The 18197-nt window shown below is 42.5% G+C and overlaps 1 protein-coding gene across 5 annotated transcripts in view; it reads left to right on the top strand.

The window, feature by feature from the left end:
* Positions 1–16222, top strand: part of LOC139647824 (polypyrimidine tract-binding protein 1-like) — a 40262-nt gene extending 24040 nt beyond the window's left edge. For 4 of the 5 annotated variants that reach the window (XM_071523803.1, XM_071523800.1, XM_071523804.1 and 1 more), the window contains 10 exons: positions 1121–1255; positions 2456–2566; positions 3226–3400; positions 4608–4682; positions 5204–5346; positions 8434–8467; positions 10450–10542; positions 11993–12209; positions 13332–13409; positions 14059–16222. In XM_071523803.1, coding sequence (XP_071379904.1) covers positions 1121–1255; positions 2456–2566; positions 3226–3400; positions 4608–4682; positions 5204–5346; positions 8434–8467; positions 10450–10542; positions 11993–12209; positions 13332–13409; positions 14059–14191 — 1194 coding nt within the window. In that variant the 3' untranslated portion in view covers positions 14192–16222. The remainder of the gene's footprint in view (positions 1–1120; positions 1256–2455; positions 2567–3225; positions 3401–4607; positions 4683–5203; positions 5347–8433; positions 8468–10449; positions 10543–11992; positions 12210–13331; positions 13410–14058) is intronic. The other variant, XM_071523801.1, reaches the window with a different exon arrangement.
* Positions 16223–18197: the final 1975 nt, after the last annotated feature.

The raw sequence follows: 18197 nt of genomic DNA, 5'->3' as shown, positions 1-18197 counted from the left end.
CCTGGGCAGGTAGTATAAAGAACAGGCATTGGACATTAGACATTAGATAGACATACACTGGTTAATAGAAGGAGGGAGTTACATAAACTGTATAACAGTAGACAAGCAATAGATAAGATAAGATCAGTTCAACTAAAATAGTTAGTGTAAATCCATCAATATCATCAGTAGTTAGTAAGAGCATTATCAGTTAGTTAGTATCATCATTATCAGATAGCCTGAGCTGGGAGTTAAACCGCTAACCCTGCAGTCTCCAGCAGACCAGAGTATCTTCACACATGAGCTGTGAATTTTCTCACCACTCCCATAATCCTCTTCTGCTATGTAAATTAATTCAGATGACATCACACAAAGCTTGGACTTCTGGGGTCTTCATCTGTTAGGTTGCATGGACTGCTGCCATACAGTAATGGATGGTTATATATATATATGTATTATTAAGATAAGACAACACATACTCTGGTGTTGTAGTCAAACACATTGTTATATGAGCAGTGTTAATGTACTGATTATTAATTAGGTCCAATGTCTGATTCACTTTCTGTCCCAGCTGCTGAGGGTCGGAAAACTAAAAAACATTTACCTGCCAGGAATGTTTTTTACTGGCCAAAATAATTGGTTTTCATTTTTCTCTAAAATGTCACCCTACCTGTTTTCAAAGGCATTTAGTGTGTAGGATCCGGTCCTGTGTGAAACATCCAGTGAAGAGACGAGCTCATTTAGAATTTAAAGAATTTAAAACTCTCTCCTGCACTTCTACAACAGATCTTTTTTTTTTCTTCTCTCTGTTTCTGCTAACATTAGTCCGGGTTAATATCCAGGAAGTTTTAGACAGTACTGCTTTGTGTAGAGCAGTGTTAACAGGCAGCCAATCAGGAGCCTGGTCGATACAAAGTCATTGTTTTGCTTTGATTTGATTGGCTCGGGTCAGAGAAAGTGTACGGTGGCCAGCAGGGACAAAGTTTGAGCCTCGGCAATAGATAGGAATTCTTTACTCTTGTTGAAAGGAGCTAACCTGGAGATTTGTGCATCTATGTAATAATCAATTCTCTCTCTTTCTCTCTCTCTCTCCCTCTCCCCCTCTCTCTCTCTCTCTCTCCCCTCTCTCTCTCTCTCTCAGCGGGCCCAGGCCGCCCTGCAGGCCGTCAGTGCGTCCCAGGCCGGCGGTCTGGACTCGGGCGTGGCTCCCAGCCCGGTGCTGAGGGTGGTGGTGGAAAACCTTTTCTACCCCGTCACCCTGGACGTCCTGCACCAGGTAACAGCTGCTTCACTCATAACACACTCCTCTTTTTTTTTTTTTTTTTTGGCCCGCTCAATTTGTTTGTTTTCAACACACATAGAAGTATAGAAGACAACATAATAAACTTGTTCCAATTCACAAGGAGATTACTGGAAAGAAATCTACCAAAGCATTCAGGTACTCAACAAACAGAAGTAATAAGATTAATACAATAAGGAAAAAATAAGCTTAAACCTGCAGTAGTGAGTGGAGTGGAGATTTCATTGAGACATAATGATATAAACCAATATCCAGCTGTTTTCACCTCTTTTTCTAAAGCTTGTTGTCAAATTCCGCTCCTCCCGCTCCATTCAGCAGCTTTTCATGTTTTTAAATCTAGCTTGTCTCCTCCCTGGCTGTTTGAAAGCGTCTCTCTTCCCCTCCCATTCCTGACAATTTTCTCGTAATGTGGAATCAATAAAGGGAGCGAGTGAACTTGTTAAACTAGTAAACTTGCTACCTACCTCTACCTACCACTTGTCATTGTGGGACATGTAACCTTCAACAGAAGGTAAATATGTTATAAACATAGCCATACTATAAAGAATTGGTCATTAGACCCATGGAGAGCAAACCTCTCTGGGTTCAAGAACCTCCAGTCCCTTCCACACATGCAGCTTCACCCAGGAATCTTCTGGGAAGTTTTCTGTCGGAGTCATGTGTGACCCTTTCTTTAAATTTCCAAATCACATTTCCAAATCTCATGGTATTGGGCCTGTTAATACTAAAATATTATGACTGTTACTATTGTGGAAATTGAGAGACACTGCCTCTGGTTATTTGCTTTCCAGTGTAACGGGCATTGAACACAATGAGTGCTCTGATTGGTCGACAGGATGCATAGTTAATGAGACGCCCTGTGATCTGTGGGCTTGTTGAAGGTCTCCTGGTTGGACGGGGGCATAGTGGCTTTAATCAGCAGAGAAAACCCACCGACACCAGAACAGAAAGCCACCGTCTGTAAAGGCTGCTGGTGGCTCTTTACTGGTCAAACATATCAGACACCCAGAGTGAGGTTTCCCTTTCTGCATTAAAGTCACTGCTCTGCTCTTTCAGGCCCACAACCACCAAGGAAATGGGGCTTGTATGGTTGAGTTCACTTGGTAGTGATGAGCTGCATCTCTCAGGTTTTAAAACGGTCTGACAAGCTAAACAGAACCGCTCTGTCGTCTTCAGATCTTCTCTAAGTTCGGTACCGTGTTGAGGATCATCACCTTCACCAAGAACAACCAGTTCCAGGCTCTTCTGCAGTATCCTGATGGGATGACCGCCCAGCACTCTAAACTGGTGAGGAACGCCCTCTGCTGGCCACACTGCCACATGACTTTTTTATTTTGTCAGTCATTGTTTTGATCATAAAAACCTGACACAGCAGCCTTTAGCGTGAAGCTACATGTCATAACTTTGGTTATGTGTTAGTATTAACTTTGTACGACTTTTATACTACATTTATAACTCGAAGTTGGTGTCTGTTTTGCTGATTCTTCCATGTTGAGTGGACTGAGCTCCACCCTGCTGCACATTCATCCGGTTCCACACATTCACACTGGGAGCTGCCCAGTACAGCCACAGTTGTACTGGGACTCAGCAGCTCTGCTTGGGGGTTTAAGTGCTGTGCTCAAAGGCACATGAACATTAAAGAGTTTTACACTTCAGCTCCCCCACCAGATTCTCTAAGCTGATCCGGGGATCCCAGTTTCGAACCTCCAGATGATCATCATCACCATGAGGGTTTAATCCTAGGGCCCACCTGTAATAATTTAACATAATTATTTCTTTAATTACTCTGTGCATTTTTTTTCTTTATCACTTAAGTTAGATATTTTTTTATTTATCTTGTAAAGCACTTTGTGACTGTTTAGTGCTCTAAAAATAAAGGGAGTTTTTATTATTATTCGAATGAGTGCTGACCCTGCTGGTGTGTGTTTTGTCTCTGGTGGTTTCAGTCTCTGGACGGACAGAATATCTACAACGCCTGCTGCACTCTGCGGATCAGCTTCTCCAAGCTGACCAGCCTCAACGTCAAATACAACAACGACAAGAGCCGCGACTACACCCGGCCCGACCTGCCCACCGGAGACAACCAGCCCGCCATGGAGCACCCGGCCATGGCTGCCTTCAGTAAGGACGTGACTCTGCTGCAGCCTGTTCACTAGTATAAATATAACTAGGGACGCCCCGATTAGCCTTTTGCCGCCGATCGTCTATGAGCCGTATCTGCCGATACCGATCGGCCAAACCGATAGTGTTTTTGTTTTGTTATAGCAGCTGCTATAGCAGTATTATAGATCTAACAGTTTCCATTTTACATACATGTCATCCATCAAATTGAGTCCTGGTTAAAAAGTATCCACATTTTCTTTTTTTCTACCTCAATATTTACTTGATCATTATGTAAACAAAACCATGTGCGTTCTAGGTAGAGCAGCATGATTTAGTGAGAAAACCGAAGCACAAGACTCAGACTGTTGCCACTCGCCTGTGTTGTTGAGTCAGTTAAATAAATGGAGACTCCCTCCGAAGATTAATATATCCATTTCAGTCTTTGTTTTTGTATAAGTGAATGTTCTTAAGAGAGAGAAAATGAGACTTTTCAGTTGCCTCTCCTCTGTCAGGGTCTGGACCGTCATCCAGTTCAGCTTCGGACAGCCTGCAGACTGCAGAGCGTTATGTAAACAAACACACATGGCATGAGATGAACTGATGCATTAAATAAGCAGAGAAGTTAATGAGGGGAAGTAGCGGGCGTGACAGACATTATCGGGATTCTCCGATCTCATATTTATACTGAATATCGGCCGATTCCGATTGCTGGCCGATCGATCGCGGCGTCCCTAAGTATAACACTACAGCCTCAAGGTTCAATTATATAACATCACAGTATAACTGCATTTTGTCATAGTTGTGTAAAATTTTCGATTAATGCTGGTTGGGAAATGAACACATTTACCATTTCCCACATTTAATGTAACTGTGGCCAAAATCAGGACACACACTCTTTGATATGAAAATTCATATTTATTTTGCCAAATATTTATGATTTCATGTCATTGGCTTTCCACAGGAAACTCCAAAAAAACTGCTAAAACATTGGAAACGTATCAAAGAGTTTGTCCATATTTGGCCGTTCAGTTACTTTAAACAGCGGGCCCAGTGGGAGTTGAACCTCTAACCCTGCAGTGTTGGTGCCTTGCTGCAGGGAGTTGAACCTCTAACCCTGCAGTGTTGGTGCCTTGCTGCAGGGAGTTGAACCTCTAACCCTGCAGTGTTGGTGCCTTGCTGCAGGGAGTTGAACCTCTAACCCTGCAGTGTGGTCTCTCCTCCACAGCTCCAGGCATCATCTCTGCGTCGCCGTACGGTGGAGCGTCTCACTTCCCGCCGGCCTTCACCATCCAGCAGGCAGGTCAGTGCAGACAGCAGGGCTTCACCTCCTCCGCTTTACTGAGTCCAGTTTCAGTCTCCAGTCCTCCAGTCCAGACTTGATATAACATGAGTTAACTCATTTTCTCAGTCATTGGGATCCACTGTTCAATTCAGCCCACACCCAATCCACCAAACCGTTTTTTATTTCAATAAAATGTAATCTTTTATATTGGCATTCCACCAAAACACACTGTGGAGGCGATAGCGAGCGGTATGAACCAATTCAGACAGTTGACAGTTAGAAGTTGACATTTTATTGAAGTAAGCGCTGCTTGGTGTTTTGCATATATGCTGAAGGGCCTTGTGTCCTGTTCACCAGGTGTGGAGGTTTTCTGATAAGCTAGGCAGCATTAAACTGCCAGAGGATAACAGCAGTTCTTTATGAAGCGATAGTTCACTGTGCTGTAGAGATTATTTGGTGAAACCATATTCATTGAATGCAGTTTTCATCCCGTCAGTTTTAGCCAGGCCTGCATGTTTCACCCCTCTCAACTCTCCCAGTGTCCTCCCCCTGTCCAGGGCTGACGGTCCCGGCGCTCCCAGGGGCCCTGGCCTCCCTGTCGCTCCCCGGGGCCGCCAGGCTGGGCTTCCCCCACCTCCCCGCCGGACACTGTGTCCTGCTGGTCAGCAACCTCAACCCGGAGGTTAGTACGGTACCGTCTGTCTCTCTGGAGAAGAAAATCTCTTCTGACTCTCAGAAGCTCCTGTTTTATTACTTGTCCCACTTCTTGTCTCTCACATGATCATTCTACGACTTTCCCTCGTTGTTAAAGGATTCCTTCGGTGTTGGTGAAAGTTAGCCTCATTTTCCAGATTAGCATCTCTCCCTTATAAAAACAACAAAAAACACCAGCAAATTCTTTTGTTTTACCTTTTAGATAGGATAATTATGTACAATGCAGGACAAGTAGAATATGATAACTTGTGAAAACAGCATCACAGCAGAGACCAAACTAGCTTGTTGTCAGCAGCTCCATTTGTGGGATGTATTATTATTCCACACAGACTAGTTTCAGGCGGATGAACACTTTTTCACAGCTGATCGGTTTGATGTAACCATGCAGGACGTTAGTGATTGGTGAGAAGTGCAGTGTAAGGCAGGACTTACTGTCTGAACAAACCCAACTTCTGAGGTAGGGCTGGGCAAAATATCAATATTATATCGATATTCTGATATGAGACTAGCTATCGTCTTAGATTTTGGATATTGTGATATGGCATAAGTGTCTTTTCCTGGTTTTAAAGGCTGCATTACAGTAAAGTGATGTCATTTTCTGAACTTACCAGACTGTTCTAGCTGTTCTATTATTTGCCTTTACCCACTTAGTCATTATATCCACATTACTGATGATTATTTATCAAAAATCTCATTGTGTAAATATTTTGTGAAAGCACCAATAGTCATCCCTACAATATTGTCGCAATATCGACATCAAGGTATTAGGTCAAAAATATTATGATATTTGATTTTGTCCATATCGCCCAGCTCTGTTCTCAGGTGAAGGTTTTGACAGAAGGTGGTAACGTTCACTACGTCAGCGCTGGCACATTGATTTGAAAAAGTGGAACTTCGGTCAGTCAGGAACTATTTTTAGTCACAAATAAAATGCGTATTGTTTGCTTTCATCCAACTAATTTATGCTTACATCTTGGACCCAGCAGTTCGGTGAGGGAGAGAGGCCAGTGTGGAAAATGAGGTGAACTTTGACCCACAGCAGAAGAATCCTTTTAACTGACTCCCAGTGAGGTCAGCAGCAGAATCCGCTTCAAGTCATAGGCTGCATCCCGAGTCTCTTATTTGATATTTCCTCGTTCCGCCATTTTGAAGGTCGTCCCAAAGCTCTTATTTCTGCTCCGAGGAGGGAGGAGGGAGGAGGGAGGAGGGAGGAGGGAGGAGGGAGGAGGGAGGAGGGAGGAGGGAGGAGCGAGGAGGGAGGAGGGAGGAGGGAGGAGGGATCTCTGAGGAGGGAGGAGCGAGGAGACATGGGAGCAGCCTTCCCGGAAGACTTTCAGCTGAACGCCATGACGTTAGTTACGTCATGACTAGGGATGGGCATGAGTACTCGAGTATTTGAGTACTCGATTTGGACGTTAGTATTCGTTCAACGGTTCAACGTATAGAGTACTCGCATTATTTTTTTTCTGCTTTGTAAAAAAAAAAACATTTATATAATAAATATAAACGTAAATTGACCCTGTTCTATATTAAAAGTTTACATTTTTTTGGACAGGACTGCTAGCAAAAATGATAGATCTGCACACGCATCGTTACAGGATCTAACGTTACAGCCTGTAAATATTGTTTTAACTTGAACATGTTTTCACGGCTCACGTTTCCCGACAGCCGCGTCTAGAGAGTTTATTTTTGCTGTTGCGCAAATTTCCGTCATTTAAATATTGTTCACTTTTTAATAGATTTTTCTTATTTATGTTAACTTTGAATTTATGGTTTAATAGGCTAATTGAAGCCTAGTTGTTCAATAAATGAATTTCAAATTGCACTTGTTTTCCGTTGTTGGCCAATTTAATAAATGTGAAAGCATTAGATAGTAATAGATCTTCTTACAGGCCTATAGCCTATAAAGTTAACAGTTTAGCGTTTAGCCAAACTTTGCTCCCGCTTGTGTGTTTCCAGTCGGACACGGACCCCGACCCGCACTGTCGCTTGGGTGTTAATTTCGGACCATATTCTTACGTTAGTTTTTTTTTTTTGCGAGTACTCGAGTACTCTATAATAATTTAATGCGAGTACTCGAATATTGAAATGACTTAAAATGCCCATCCCTAGTCATGATGTCTCTTCACATGACGCTTCAGAGGAAAGGACGTCTCATTTCTCTAAAAACATATTTCCTGGTTTCCTCTCTCCTCACATGGTTTCCTCCTCGGTGGGAGGGACTAAGACGCAAGTGAGGGAAACGTGGATGCAATGTAAGAGACTTGGGATGCACCCATAGATCACTAGTAGTGAGTAGGTCAAAGGTCAGAGGTCACCGAAGCCTGATGAAAGATGGAACAAATATTCATGTAACCCCAGAATGATATAGTAATGATGATAGAAATAAACTTTTATATTTCACTTCTTGAAGGCAAATTCATGTCCAGACACCGAACGAATCTCCAGACAACAAAACTGTTTTTTCATTAATTCTTCAGTAATGTTCCAGTTGTTCTCCATCATCCTGCAGTATTATTATTATTATTATTATTTTTATTATTTTTATTATCATTCAAAGCTGTTATTGAGTCCAGTTTCACCTCCTGTCTCTTCTTCCCTCTGAGGTCAAATGTCTCGACTGTAAATGCCGTTTTGTTCCTGGTGTGGATCATCTCACTGATGTTTTACCTCTTTGTCCCCCACCCACCTACCCCCCACTTCCTTTGTTGTTTTTAATACCTTGACATTAAACCCTGTTATATTGACTCTCCACTGACTGGCGCCCCCTGCCTGCGCACCTCCACACTGCAACACACACACACACACACACACACACACCTGTACACACACACCTGTCATGTCCATTCATCTCTGAATATGTAATCTACTTTTTGACATTATCTGACCCCACCTCTCCAAAGGTAATTAACCTTCTGATTGACCCCTCACCTGTCTTTTTTTTATTTTTTTGTTTAATTTGTTGCCATGGAAACGCCTCGGACCCTCCACCTGTCCTGCCCTCCCACCTTTACCTGTCCTGTCCCTCCGCTGCCTTCTCTGCTGTCTTATAAAGAGAGTTACGCCCCACTGCCTCTTTATTCTCTTCGGTATGTTGTCACTAGCATCTTATTTTTAATTATCAGTACTACTTGGTTGTTCTGTTTTTGTTTTTATTTTTTTATTTTTTTTCCTCTTTTTCATTTGGTTTGGTTTTTATAAAATGAGTGTCTGCTGGTTTTGTCAGATTTTGCGTGCTGATTTGATTTTATTCAACACAATATTTGCAGCATGTCCTCAACAGTTTTAGCTGTAGTTTTTTAGATTAGTGATGTGGCCAGACAAAAATATCTAAATTGAGTGAAAATGATGGTGCAGAACTAGATGACTAAAAGTGGAGTGGAAGGTGAGTTCAGATCAGTGTTTTCTGTCTGCTGAGAGACTGAGGAATCAGGTTCAGGGGCCGGATTCACCAATGTGTTCTTAAGGTAGATCTTAAGATCTAGATCTAGAAATTTTAGGAAGTTCTTAAAAAGGCTCTTAAGTGCAATTCCTCAATATTTTCTTAGTAACAGTCTCATTTCTTACGAATTTCTTTAATTTTCCAACTTAAGAACTTCTCAAAATAGGGCCTGAATTAATTCTGGTTAATAAACTTTAGGCTTACTGCCATTGAGGCTAGGAGACAAGGCTAGGAGGCTAGGAGACAAGGCTAGGAGGCTAGGAGACAAGGCTAGGAGGCAACTCAAAGTGCTTCCATCTACAAAACAATTGGGGAAAAACCTATTTAGAGCAACTAGAGCAAAGATTTAAACATTGGTTGCTGTTGGTAACTGTAAAATTTGCAGCTTATTTCCAACAGACATGAGACAGAGGCCTACCTGGCCCTACACCAAATAAAGCTTTACAATAAATGTTCATCTTAATGTTAGGTGTAGGGGAACCTATGAAGACTTTGAACTATAACCTACTTGTCTAAAATGTGTTTAAATATATGATATTAGAGGCTTACCTTTTCACTCTAGGAGTTTTAAGACAGGTGAAGGGCCGTCTGAAAGTTAAGAAAAAAATCAAGAACTGTTTTTGAGAATAGCATTTTTTTATTTACTAAAGTTAAGAAAAAAATGGCACTTGAGAAGATTTTTTTTCTTAAGGAGGTTTTGTGAATCCGGCCCCAGGTTACTGAAGTCTAAATTGGGTTGGTGGTTTTTCTTAATTGCATCACCTGTACATACCACAGGGATTTGGGTTATGAAGGAGTGCATTACCATACGTTAGACATGATGCATGCTGCTGTTTGTTGGACGCGGACCTCGACTAGTTTGACTGTTAAACCAGACAGACTCAGTCTGACCGTCACATTTTAACACTTGGAATTAACTCCAGTTTAGTTTTGACTTTCAGAAAAACTTTGAAGTGCTGCATTTATTGTGTTTCCATCCATTTAGTGAACAGTCTGAATCCTAGTTTGAGTTTGCATGCTGGGTTTCCTTCAGTCTGCATGTCCTCAGCGCTGAATCAGCTGCTCTTGGTTTTTTAGTCAACACTCCCATAATTCATAGCTCCTACACGGTGGAATCTGCCATTTTAATTTCCTCTGACCCTTACCCTTAATTTCCTCACTTGCATTTTCCTGTGTATAACCGTTCAGGAATTCTTGCCTTCTAAATTTTTAATTCACAAATTCATTAGCGTTCCCGGCTCCTCGCCTTCCTGGCAGCAGCGCCTCACCGATGCTCCTCCCTTCACCTCCCAGTTTTTACATTCGGCACTTTGACAGACTTTCTCCATTAATCTATTAAAGAAATCCCCCCTTTTCTTTAAAGTCGATATATTTTCCAAATATTCAGTAAAGTCCTCTCCATGTTTTCTATTGACCATAAGACCAAGGGTCAGTGGCTTGGCAGGCTGCAGTCAGACTCCTGGTTAGCTGGATTTCATACACAGGTTCCACTAGGGTTTAATGGATGCCAGATGATTATATTGATTTATTTATAGTTCATTTGTGTTCATATGCCTTCCTGTAATCATGCAGGATCAAATTTCCCTGTGTGGTATGAATCTAACCAGGTTTTTCCGGCTGTGTGTTAAGGTGTTTATGGCGACGTGATGAGGGTGAAGATTCTGTTCAACAAGAAGGAGAACGCTCTGGTTCAGATGTCCGACAGCACCCAGGCTCAGCTAGGTAACACCCAGCACCCTTTTGTCTTCTGTTAGACAAAATGTAGGTATGTTGTTTTTACTACTGAAATTCTCTACATCCATGGTGTTCCTGCCACCAGGTGTGTGCAGGTCCTTTTTAAAAAGTCTAAAGCCGTCAACCCGGAAGTCATTGGCTCCAATTGTAAGCTAAAAACCTTGAAATACAGCTCACAAAGACATAGTTTACATTTTAAAAATCGCTAACTGTTACCACAAAAAGTCAGACTGTTGTAGTTATTTACCAGATCAAATTCAAATGGGAACAAATTCTTCATTACGCCGGGGGACTATTTTCTGTGCTACAGAACTACTTTCCTGAGATGGAAAACATGTTTACAGCCGGCTTATTAAGTTGTTTGAGGAAAAAGTCGGCCGGCCCGGTGCATGGTGATGATGAAATATGCTGCAGAGCAACGGCATGGCTCTGGGTTTTTTTTTTTTTTGGGGGGGGGTGTTTACAATATTTTTATTATGCTTTTAAACACAAACACAGACAAATTCAACAATACACAGTGGCCACAAGAACTAAACATCTGACTTAGCTCCCTGATACATGACACATATAGCATGTAATATACTCAAAGAAATTATTGCACACAATCATATAAATATGTTGTGAAAAATGTCATGGCATCTATGTATGTATAAGTATAAGGAAACGCTCAGTCCGTTACAATTACAATCGACAGTGATGCAACAACTAAACATCTGGAGAAAAAAAAGGGAAAAAAGATAACAAATTATAATTAAAGTAAATAAATTAAAAGATTTAGAATGTTAAGAAAACTCAGAAAACAAAGCACAGAAATGAATAAATAAAAATCAATCAACAAATAAATAAATATGCCACCTTATGACCCAGTTCAGTACTGCAATCCATCATTCCCTTTAATACAGTATTCGTAAGTCTTTTACCAGCATGTTTAAAGAAGGATATCCAACTCTTAAAAAAATTGCCCGTTTTACATTTAAATCTGTATGTTAGATATTCCATTGGTATTAGCTCAAATATCAGTTTATGCCATCCCACAATTATAGGTGGTATACTATCAATCCGTCTAAGCAATATATTTTTCCGGGGCCTGTGACGGGTTTTTAATAGTTTTTTTAATACAATGGAGTTCTATGGCTGCATTGGGCACCGGCTACATAGACGAGATTTGTCAGCAAAACAAATTCATTGCTGATTTTGTTATTTTCATAGGATTTGTTGACGGTAAGAAAGTACAGGTCAAATCCCTCCTCCACTGGGTCCCTTCCTATTGTATATCCACTTGTTCCTTGCTGTGTCTTATTCTCTACGGTGACCCGGGTTCCCCACAGCGCTCGATAAAGTTTCACTGTCAATTCCTAAGATTTTTCTGAAGTTCTGAACAGATGGGCTGCCGTCCCGTCAGAAACTAACGCGGCGTTCTCCACCGTCTCGTCCGCAGCCATGAGCCACCTGAACGGCCAGCGGCTCCACGGGAAGCCTCTCCGCATCACGCTGTCCAAACACACCAGCGTCCAGCTCCCCCGCGAGGGCCATGAGGACCAGGGCCTGACCAAAGACTACAGCACCTCCCCGCTGCACCGCTTCAAGAAGCCCGGCTCCAAAAACTACTCCAACATCTTCCCCCCCTCCGCCACCCTGCACCTCTCCAACATCCCGTAAGTGGTTTCACCGCCGGAACTACGAGATCCCCGGTTCCCAGACTGGGGTTCAGGGTTCTCTGGGGCAGTGATTCTCAACCTTTTTCGTATCAAGGACCCCTAATTTAGTCCACATTAGGGCCACGGACCCCCATTTGATCCCAAATCTGAGAATATTTTTATTGTTAGATATGATTTTGTCCAGAATTCCCCATCTGTATTGAGGGATAACAGTGAAACTAATCATTCTTCTGCATTCTCTAATTGAGTTAACTTCTTGTAAATTAAATTATGCTGAAGTTTAACAATTAATTCAACTTTCCGGGGACCCCCTGGAACCCCCTCAAGGACCCCTGGTGGTCCCCGGACCCCACGTTGAGAACCACTGGTCTAGGGGTCCTTCAAGAGGTTTCAGGGGGTCCCTGGCACAATTAGAGCATGTTTCAGGGTGATTATTTGGATCAGAGGTTTGACTTGTGTATAGTTCTGTAATTCTGTCATATCTAACAACACAACACAACTCTTCTCAGATGAGGTTCCTAGGAGTTAAATCGTAGAAATTAGGGTCTGCGGTCAAATGTGGATCTATTTTTGGGAGTCCTTGTTCTTGACATGAAGAGGTCTGTGAACCCCCTGAGGAAGAAACTTGGTAGAAAGTTTAAATCGGCTGCCTCTCCTTTTCAGCACCAGTCTGGATCCTCCTCTTTTCAAACTGCTGCCCCCTTTTTTTTTTACACTAAAGATGAGAGAGAGAAAAGATGCTGCCTGGCTTCTCTTTAGGCGCTTTCTAAAGTAGACCACATGACCTGGAGCAGCCAATCACAACATAGGGAGGTTTTGATACAACAGCAGGCAGCTGATTTGCTCCTCTGTCTCCATGGCCAAAGCCAAAGCCTTCCATTGGTCAAACATAATGGTGAAACTCAAACCAGTACAACATGCTACATACATGAAACCCAAATGAGTACAACATGATCCATACATAAACCCAAACCAGTATAACATGCTACATATGTGAAACCCAAGCCAGTGATACACACAACATACAGTATAGTGTGTATGTAACCTGTGTAACCCTAGTCCACTACTCCAAACAGACCGGACTGACGCTCTATCTGTCTGTCTGTCTGTCTGTTGCAGGCCGTCTGTGGTTGAGGACGACCTGAAGATGCTGTTTGCCAGCTCAGGAGCCATGGTCAAGGCCTTCAAGTTCTTCCAGTAAGTCATTCACTTCCTGTCTCTGCCCCCAAAGCCCCGCCTCTTGTCTTAAAGCCCCGCCTCTTATCCTGAAGCCCCTCCTCTTACATCCAAAGCCCTGTGTCCTCTACCAAAGCTGTGCACCTTATGCTAAACTCTGTCCGCCTCTCAGCTTTAAGTAAATAACTGTCACTAGTCACAAGTGTTGTATATCCATGGCTTATCTCGCCCTGAAGCCCCTCCCCCCTCTTAAAGCTCTTCCCATCATCCTGAAGCTCCTCCCTTCTCCTAAAGCTCCTCCCCTTCTCCTAAAGCTCCTCCCCTAGTCCTGAAGCTCCTCCCATCATCCTGAAGCTCCTCTTGTTTTAAAGCTCCTCTCCTCGTCCTAAAGCTCCTCCCCTTGTCCTGAATCTCCTCTTCTCCTAAAGCTCCTCCCCTCGTCCTGAAGCCCCTCCCCTCGTCCTGAAGCCCCTCCCCTCGTCCTGAAGCCCCTCCCCTCGTCCTGAAGCTCCTCCCCTCGTCCTGAAGCCCCTCCCCTTGTCCTGAAGCTCCTCCCCTCATCCTAAAGCTCCTCCCCTTGTCCTAAAGCTCCTCCTTCCACTTTATTTAATCATGTTGACTTGTGGATCTTCTGTGCACAGCCTAAACCTCCGTGTGGTTTCTCCTTCAGGAAGGACCATAAGATGGCTCTGATCCAGATGGGCTCGGTGGAGGAGGCCATCGAGTCGCTCATCGAGTTCCACAACCACGACCTGGGAGAGAACCACCACCTCCGGGTCTCCTTCTCCAAGTCCTCCATCTGAACCTCCTGACTCCCCCTCTCCTTCTGACTTCTCCTTCTCCAAGTCCTCCATCTGATCCTCCTGACTCCTCCAGTCAGTTCTCCTGACTAGTCGGTCTCCCCCCATCATTCCCTCCTGTCCCTCCTGTTCCATACTTACTTCTATCTATAGAAATCGCCCACATTCTGACGACTCCAGTAAAATCTGACGTAATGTTTCATTGTATTTTTAAACAAATTTTTAGATTGTTTCCCCCTTTGGAGGTTGAGTCATGCTGTAAAATATCTGTTCTGAGAGTGAATTGATTAGCATGTTAGCCTGGGTAGGAAGTGATGAATCGACCCTCAGGCTCTCAGATCTTAGCCGGGCCTCGTTAAGACGGGCCTCGTTAAGACGGGCCTCGTTAGGCCTTCAGATGATCCCTGTGCCTTATTCCTGGAGTCAGAATGACCTTTGAGTTTGACATGTAAAAAACAACAAAGCAAATCTCCATCATGCCTCTGTGTAAATTAGCAAAGAGCAGGTTTACAGTTGATAAAGGTTTACTGGTAATGAGATGTATTACAGATATATCCATATTTTATGTGTATTTTATTGGTGTTTTCAAGTACTTTATTTTAGTGTTTTGTACATGTACTGCTGGTTACTGTAGTGTGGAATATGTGAACTGATTCTGTTTTTAGCGGGTTTGCTGGGTCTTTAGTCTTTTTGTATTTCTAGATGAAATTTTTTTCATTCCTTTTTGATTTCTTTATTTCCATGTATGCAATCACTTTTTATTCAAATCAAATATTGTAGCAATATTTTAATCATTCCTGAACTTTCCGTTGAGTTTTTGCAGTCTGGCCCGGCGGTCGCTTCCCGCTCCGCCTGCGGCGATCTGCATCGCAAAACCTCTCCAGAGAAACGTCGTTTCTGTTGTGTTCTGTTGGATTTGTGAATCATGATTAGCTTGTCTTGTGTCTTGCAGTGCCTCTCTGATTGGTCTATTTATAACTTTGTGATCCACTACAGCTAAAACCAAAAAAGGCCTTCTAGATGCAAACAAATCCGCCTGCCTCAGGTTTCTGGTTTAAAGGACTAAAAGACGATAAACTCTGGTTTAGCATTTCCTGGTGTTTTCCTGTGGGAATATTTTGAATTTCTTGACCGCTTCACTGGATTCAACACACCGTTCACCAGGGTTTGACACGGCGGTGTGTCTTTAATCTCTATTGCAAAAGCAGAAATATGTGGAGTGCCTTCAACACAAACGTCAGGCATTAATCCCTTTTTATTCTGAAATCCAAGCTTGCTGGGAAAAGCCCGCAGGCGTTCAAACGTACTGAAGCCAGGAGATGCTGGTTTGGTTTGTCTGTGTGTCTTTATGTTCATCATGTCGACATTCCAGCTCTGTTACAGTCCGCCTTTACTTAAACCGCAGTGATGAACGGGCTTCGCCGCCCCAACTTCGATGTTTCCTCTGAACGAGCTGCTGAGTATCGGTCGAACGGTAATGTTGCATTCACGTCCCCTGGGGAGGCTGGGAGATAGGAGCTTCCACCCGGGAACTCTTGATTTCTCTGACGTCACCAAACAAGGAAATAGCTGCAGTCCGGTGTAGGAACGATAGATTTAAATAAAAGGACAGCATGAGTGATTTTCATCGTGTGATCGGTTGTTCGGTCACTTTGTTGAAGTGCAGCAGGGAGTTAGATCGCAGACTCGAGGAGACCCGAGTTCGATTCCCGGCTTCCGCAAAATGCGTCCTGGGGCTGTTGGAGTCTTGGTCTTGTTGGTTTGTGGTCGACGTTACAATGTTTGGTTTGCTGTAAAAAAAAAAAAAAAAAAAACATGAAGTCAGAGGTTTCAAGTTCAAAAAGCCGATCAGGAGAAACCTACAGGAAGCTGCAGTCTGAGTCTTGACGGATTGAAACCGGTTTGAGAGCGCGGAACACCAAGCGTTCTGTTTTCCCAGGCGATGTGAATGCAGCATCAAGACCTGTAAAATATCAGACCAGACAGGGAAGTGGACCATCTGTCATACTGTTCTTCTAACAAGGTGGAAGCTGGGGGGGGTTTTGGGGGGTGTGTGTGTGTAGGGGGGGGGGGGGGTGTTAAGGATAAACTGTACATAAGTGTTTTATACCACAGTTAGTTACTGAGAGCTAGTGTTGGTTTTATATCTGATGAAACGTGTATATTTTGATTAAAGCATGGGACAGTTCTGAGCCTTACACTGTTTGTGTCACAACAAGAGAAATTAAATCACTTTATAACAAAAGTCTGCAGCCGCGACTCGTTCTTCCTCAGACTGTTTCCACAGTTTAGTTCCTCTATGTTGTATAAAATGTGTGTTCAACTGTGTGTATGTTGAGGCAGGGAGGGATTCACACACACACACACACACACACACACACACACACCCTGCTGAAGTGTCCTGGAGCAAGACATCGTCTGAATCTCCTTAGCGAGTATTTTTTTCCGGTTCATTTAATTTTTCAGGTGCAGACTGGAGCCAGTTTCTTGATGTGGATTTCCCATAATTCTTTGCGTAATAATTAAAGGCATAAAACAGCCTTAAGATGTTGAATATCTGACTGATGGTGAATATGGGTGGAGGCGAAACTGTCTACTAATGTAAGTGACTAAAGTAGATTTTATTCAAGTTCTTGACCTAGACAAACACATGGCTGGAATGATAAACAGAACAGATTGTTTTATGGCGTCTCCATGGCAACAAGTCAGGTTTATTTATACTGAACAGAAATATAAACGCAACACTTTTGTTTTTGCTCCCATTTTTCATGAGTTGAAATAAAAGATCTAAGACTTTTTCTATGCACACAAAAGGCTTATTTCTCTCAAATTGTGTTCACAAATTCGTTTAAATCCGTGTTAGTGAGCACTTCTCCTCCTTTTCAAGGCACTCACACACACACACACACACACACACAGGCTCACCTGTGCAATAATCATGCTGTTTAATCAGCATCTTGATATGCCACCTGTCAGGCGGATGGATTATCTTGGCTCACTAAACGGATTCAAACAAATTTGTGAACACAATTTGAGAGAAATAAGCCTTTTGTGTGCATCGAAAAAGTCTTAGAGCTTTTATTTCAACTCATGAAAAATGGGAGCAAAAACAAAAGTGTTGCGTTTATATTTTTGTTCGGTGTGTATACAGCATATAGCCCTTTATCACAAGCATGTCAGTCTCAGGACTTCACATACCATCACATACATACTTCACTGTGTACCACACTGCATCATATAGAGTGTGTAGTAACATGTCAGTGCAGCAGCAGGTTGTGGAACGAGCCTTTTATTGGCAGAAGATACTGTGGCAGAAACTAATATTGATAAGGATTCCATATTGATTGGCAATTAACTCCAGATGCAACGACCACTAGGTGGCAGCAGACACTTAGATAACATTACATGCAGTAACCAGTGATGAAACATTATGAACTCTGTAGTAGCAGTAGAAGTAAAAGTACTAGTAGTAGTAATAGCACTAGTAGTAGTAATATTAGTACTAGTTACAGTAGTAGTAGTAGTAGTAGTAGTAGTAGGCTAGTAATAGTAGTAGTGATAGTAGCAGTAGTAATAGTACTAGTAGCAGTAGTAGTAGTAGTAGCAACAGTAGTAGTAGTTCCAGTAGTAGTAGCAGTAGTAGTAGCAGTAATAGTAGTAGTAGCAGTAGTAGTAGTAATAATAATACTAGTATTAGTACTAGTTACAGTAGTAGTAGTAGTAGTAGTAGTAGTAGTAGGTTAGTAGTAGTAGTAGTAGGTTAGTAATAGTAGTAGTGATAGTAGCAGTAGTAATAGTACTAGTAGCAGTAGTAGTAGTAGTAGCAACAGTAGTAGTAGCAGTAGTAGTAGGAAGGAGGAAGAGCAGATGAACACAATCAGTTTTCAGACTTTAAATTGTTTTCTGTTGTTCTGGATTTGCATTTTTATAGTCTTCACATAAAAATCCACCGAGCGTTTTATCTTTTATCTTCATTAAGAGCAGAAGCATCCTGCATAACTACCTGTCT

Source organism: Centroberyx affinis, unplaced genomic scaffold (assembly GCF_046629955.1).
Source record: "Centroberyx affinis isolate AG114_WGS23_722 - 3 ecotype Tasmania unplaced genomic scaffold, CSIRO-AGI_Caff_v1 ptg001119l_1, whole genome shotgun sequence".
Taxonomy (NCBI): Eukaryota; Metazoa; Chordata; class Actinopteri; order Beryciformes; family Berycidae; genus Centroberyx; species Centroberyx affinis.
This window is presented reverse-complemented; position numbering and strand designations above follow the sequence as displayed.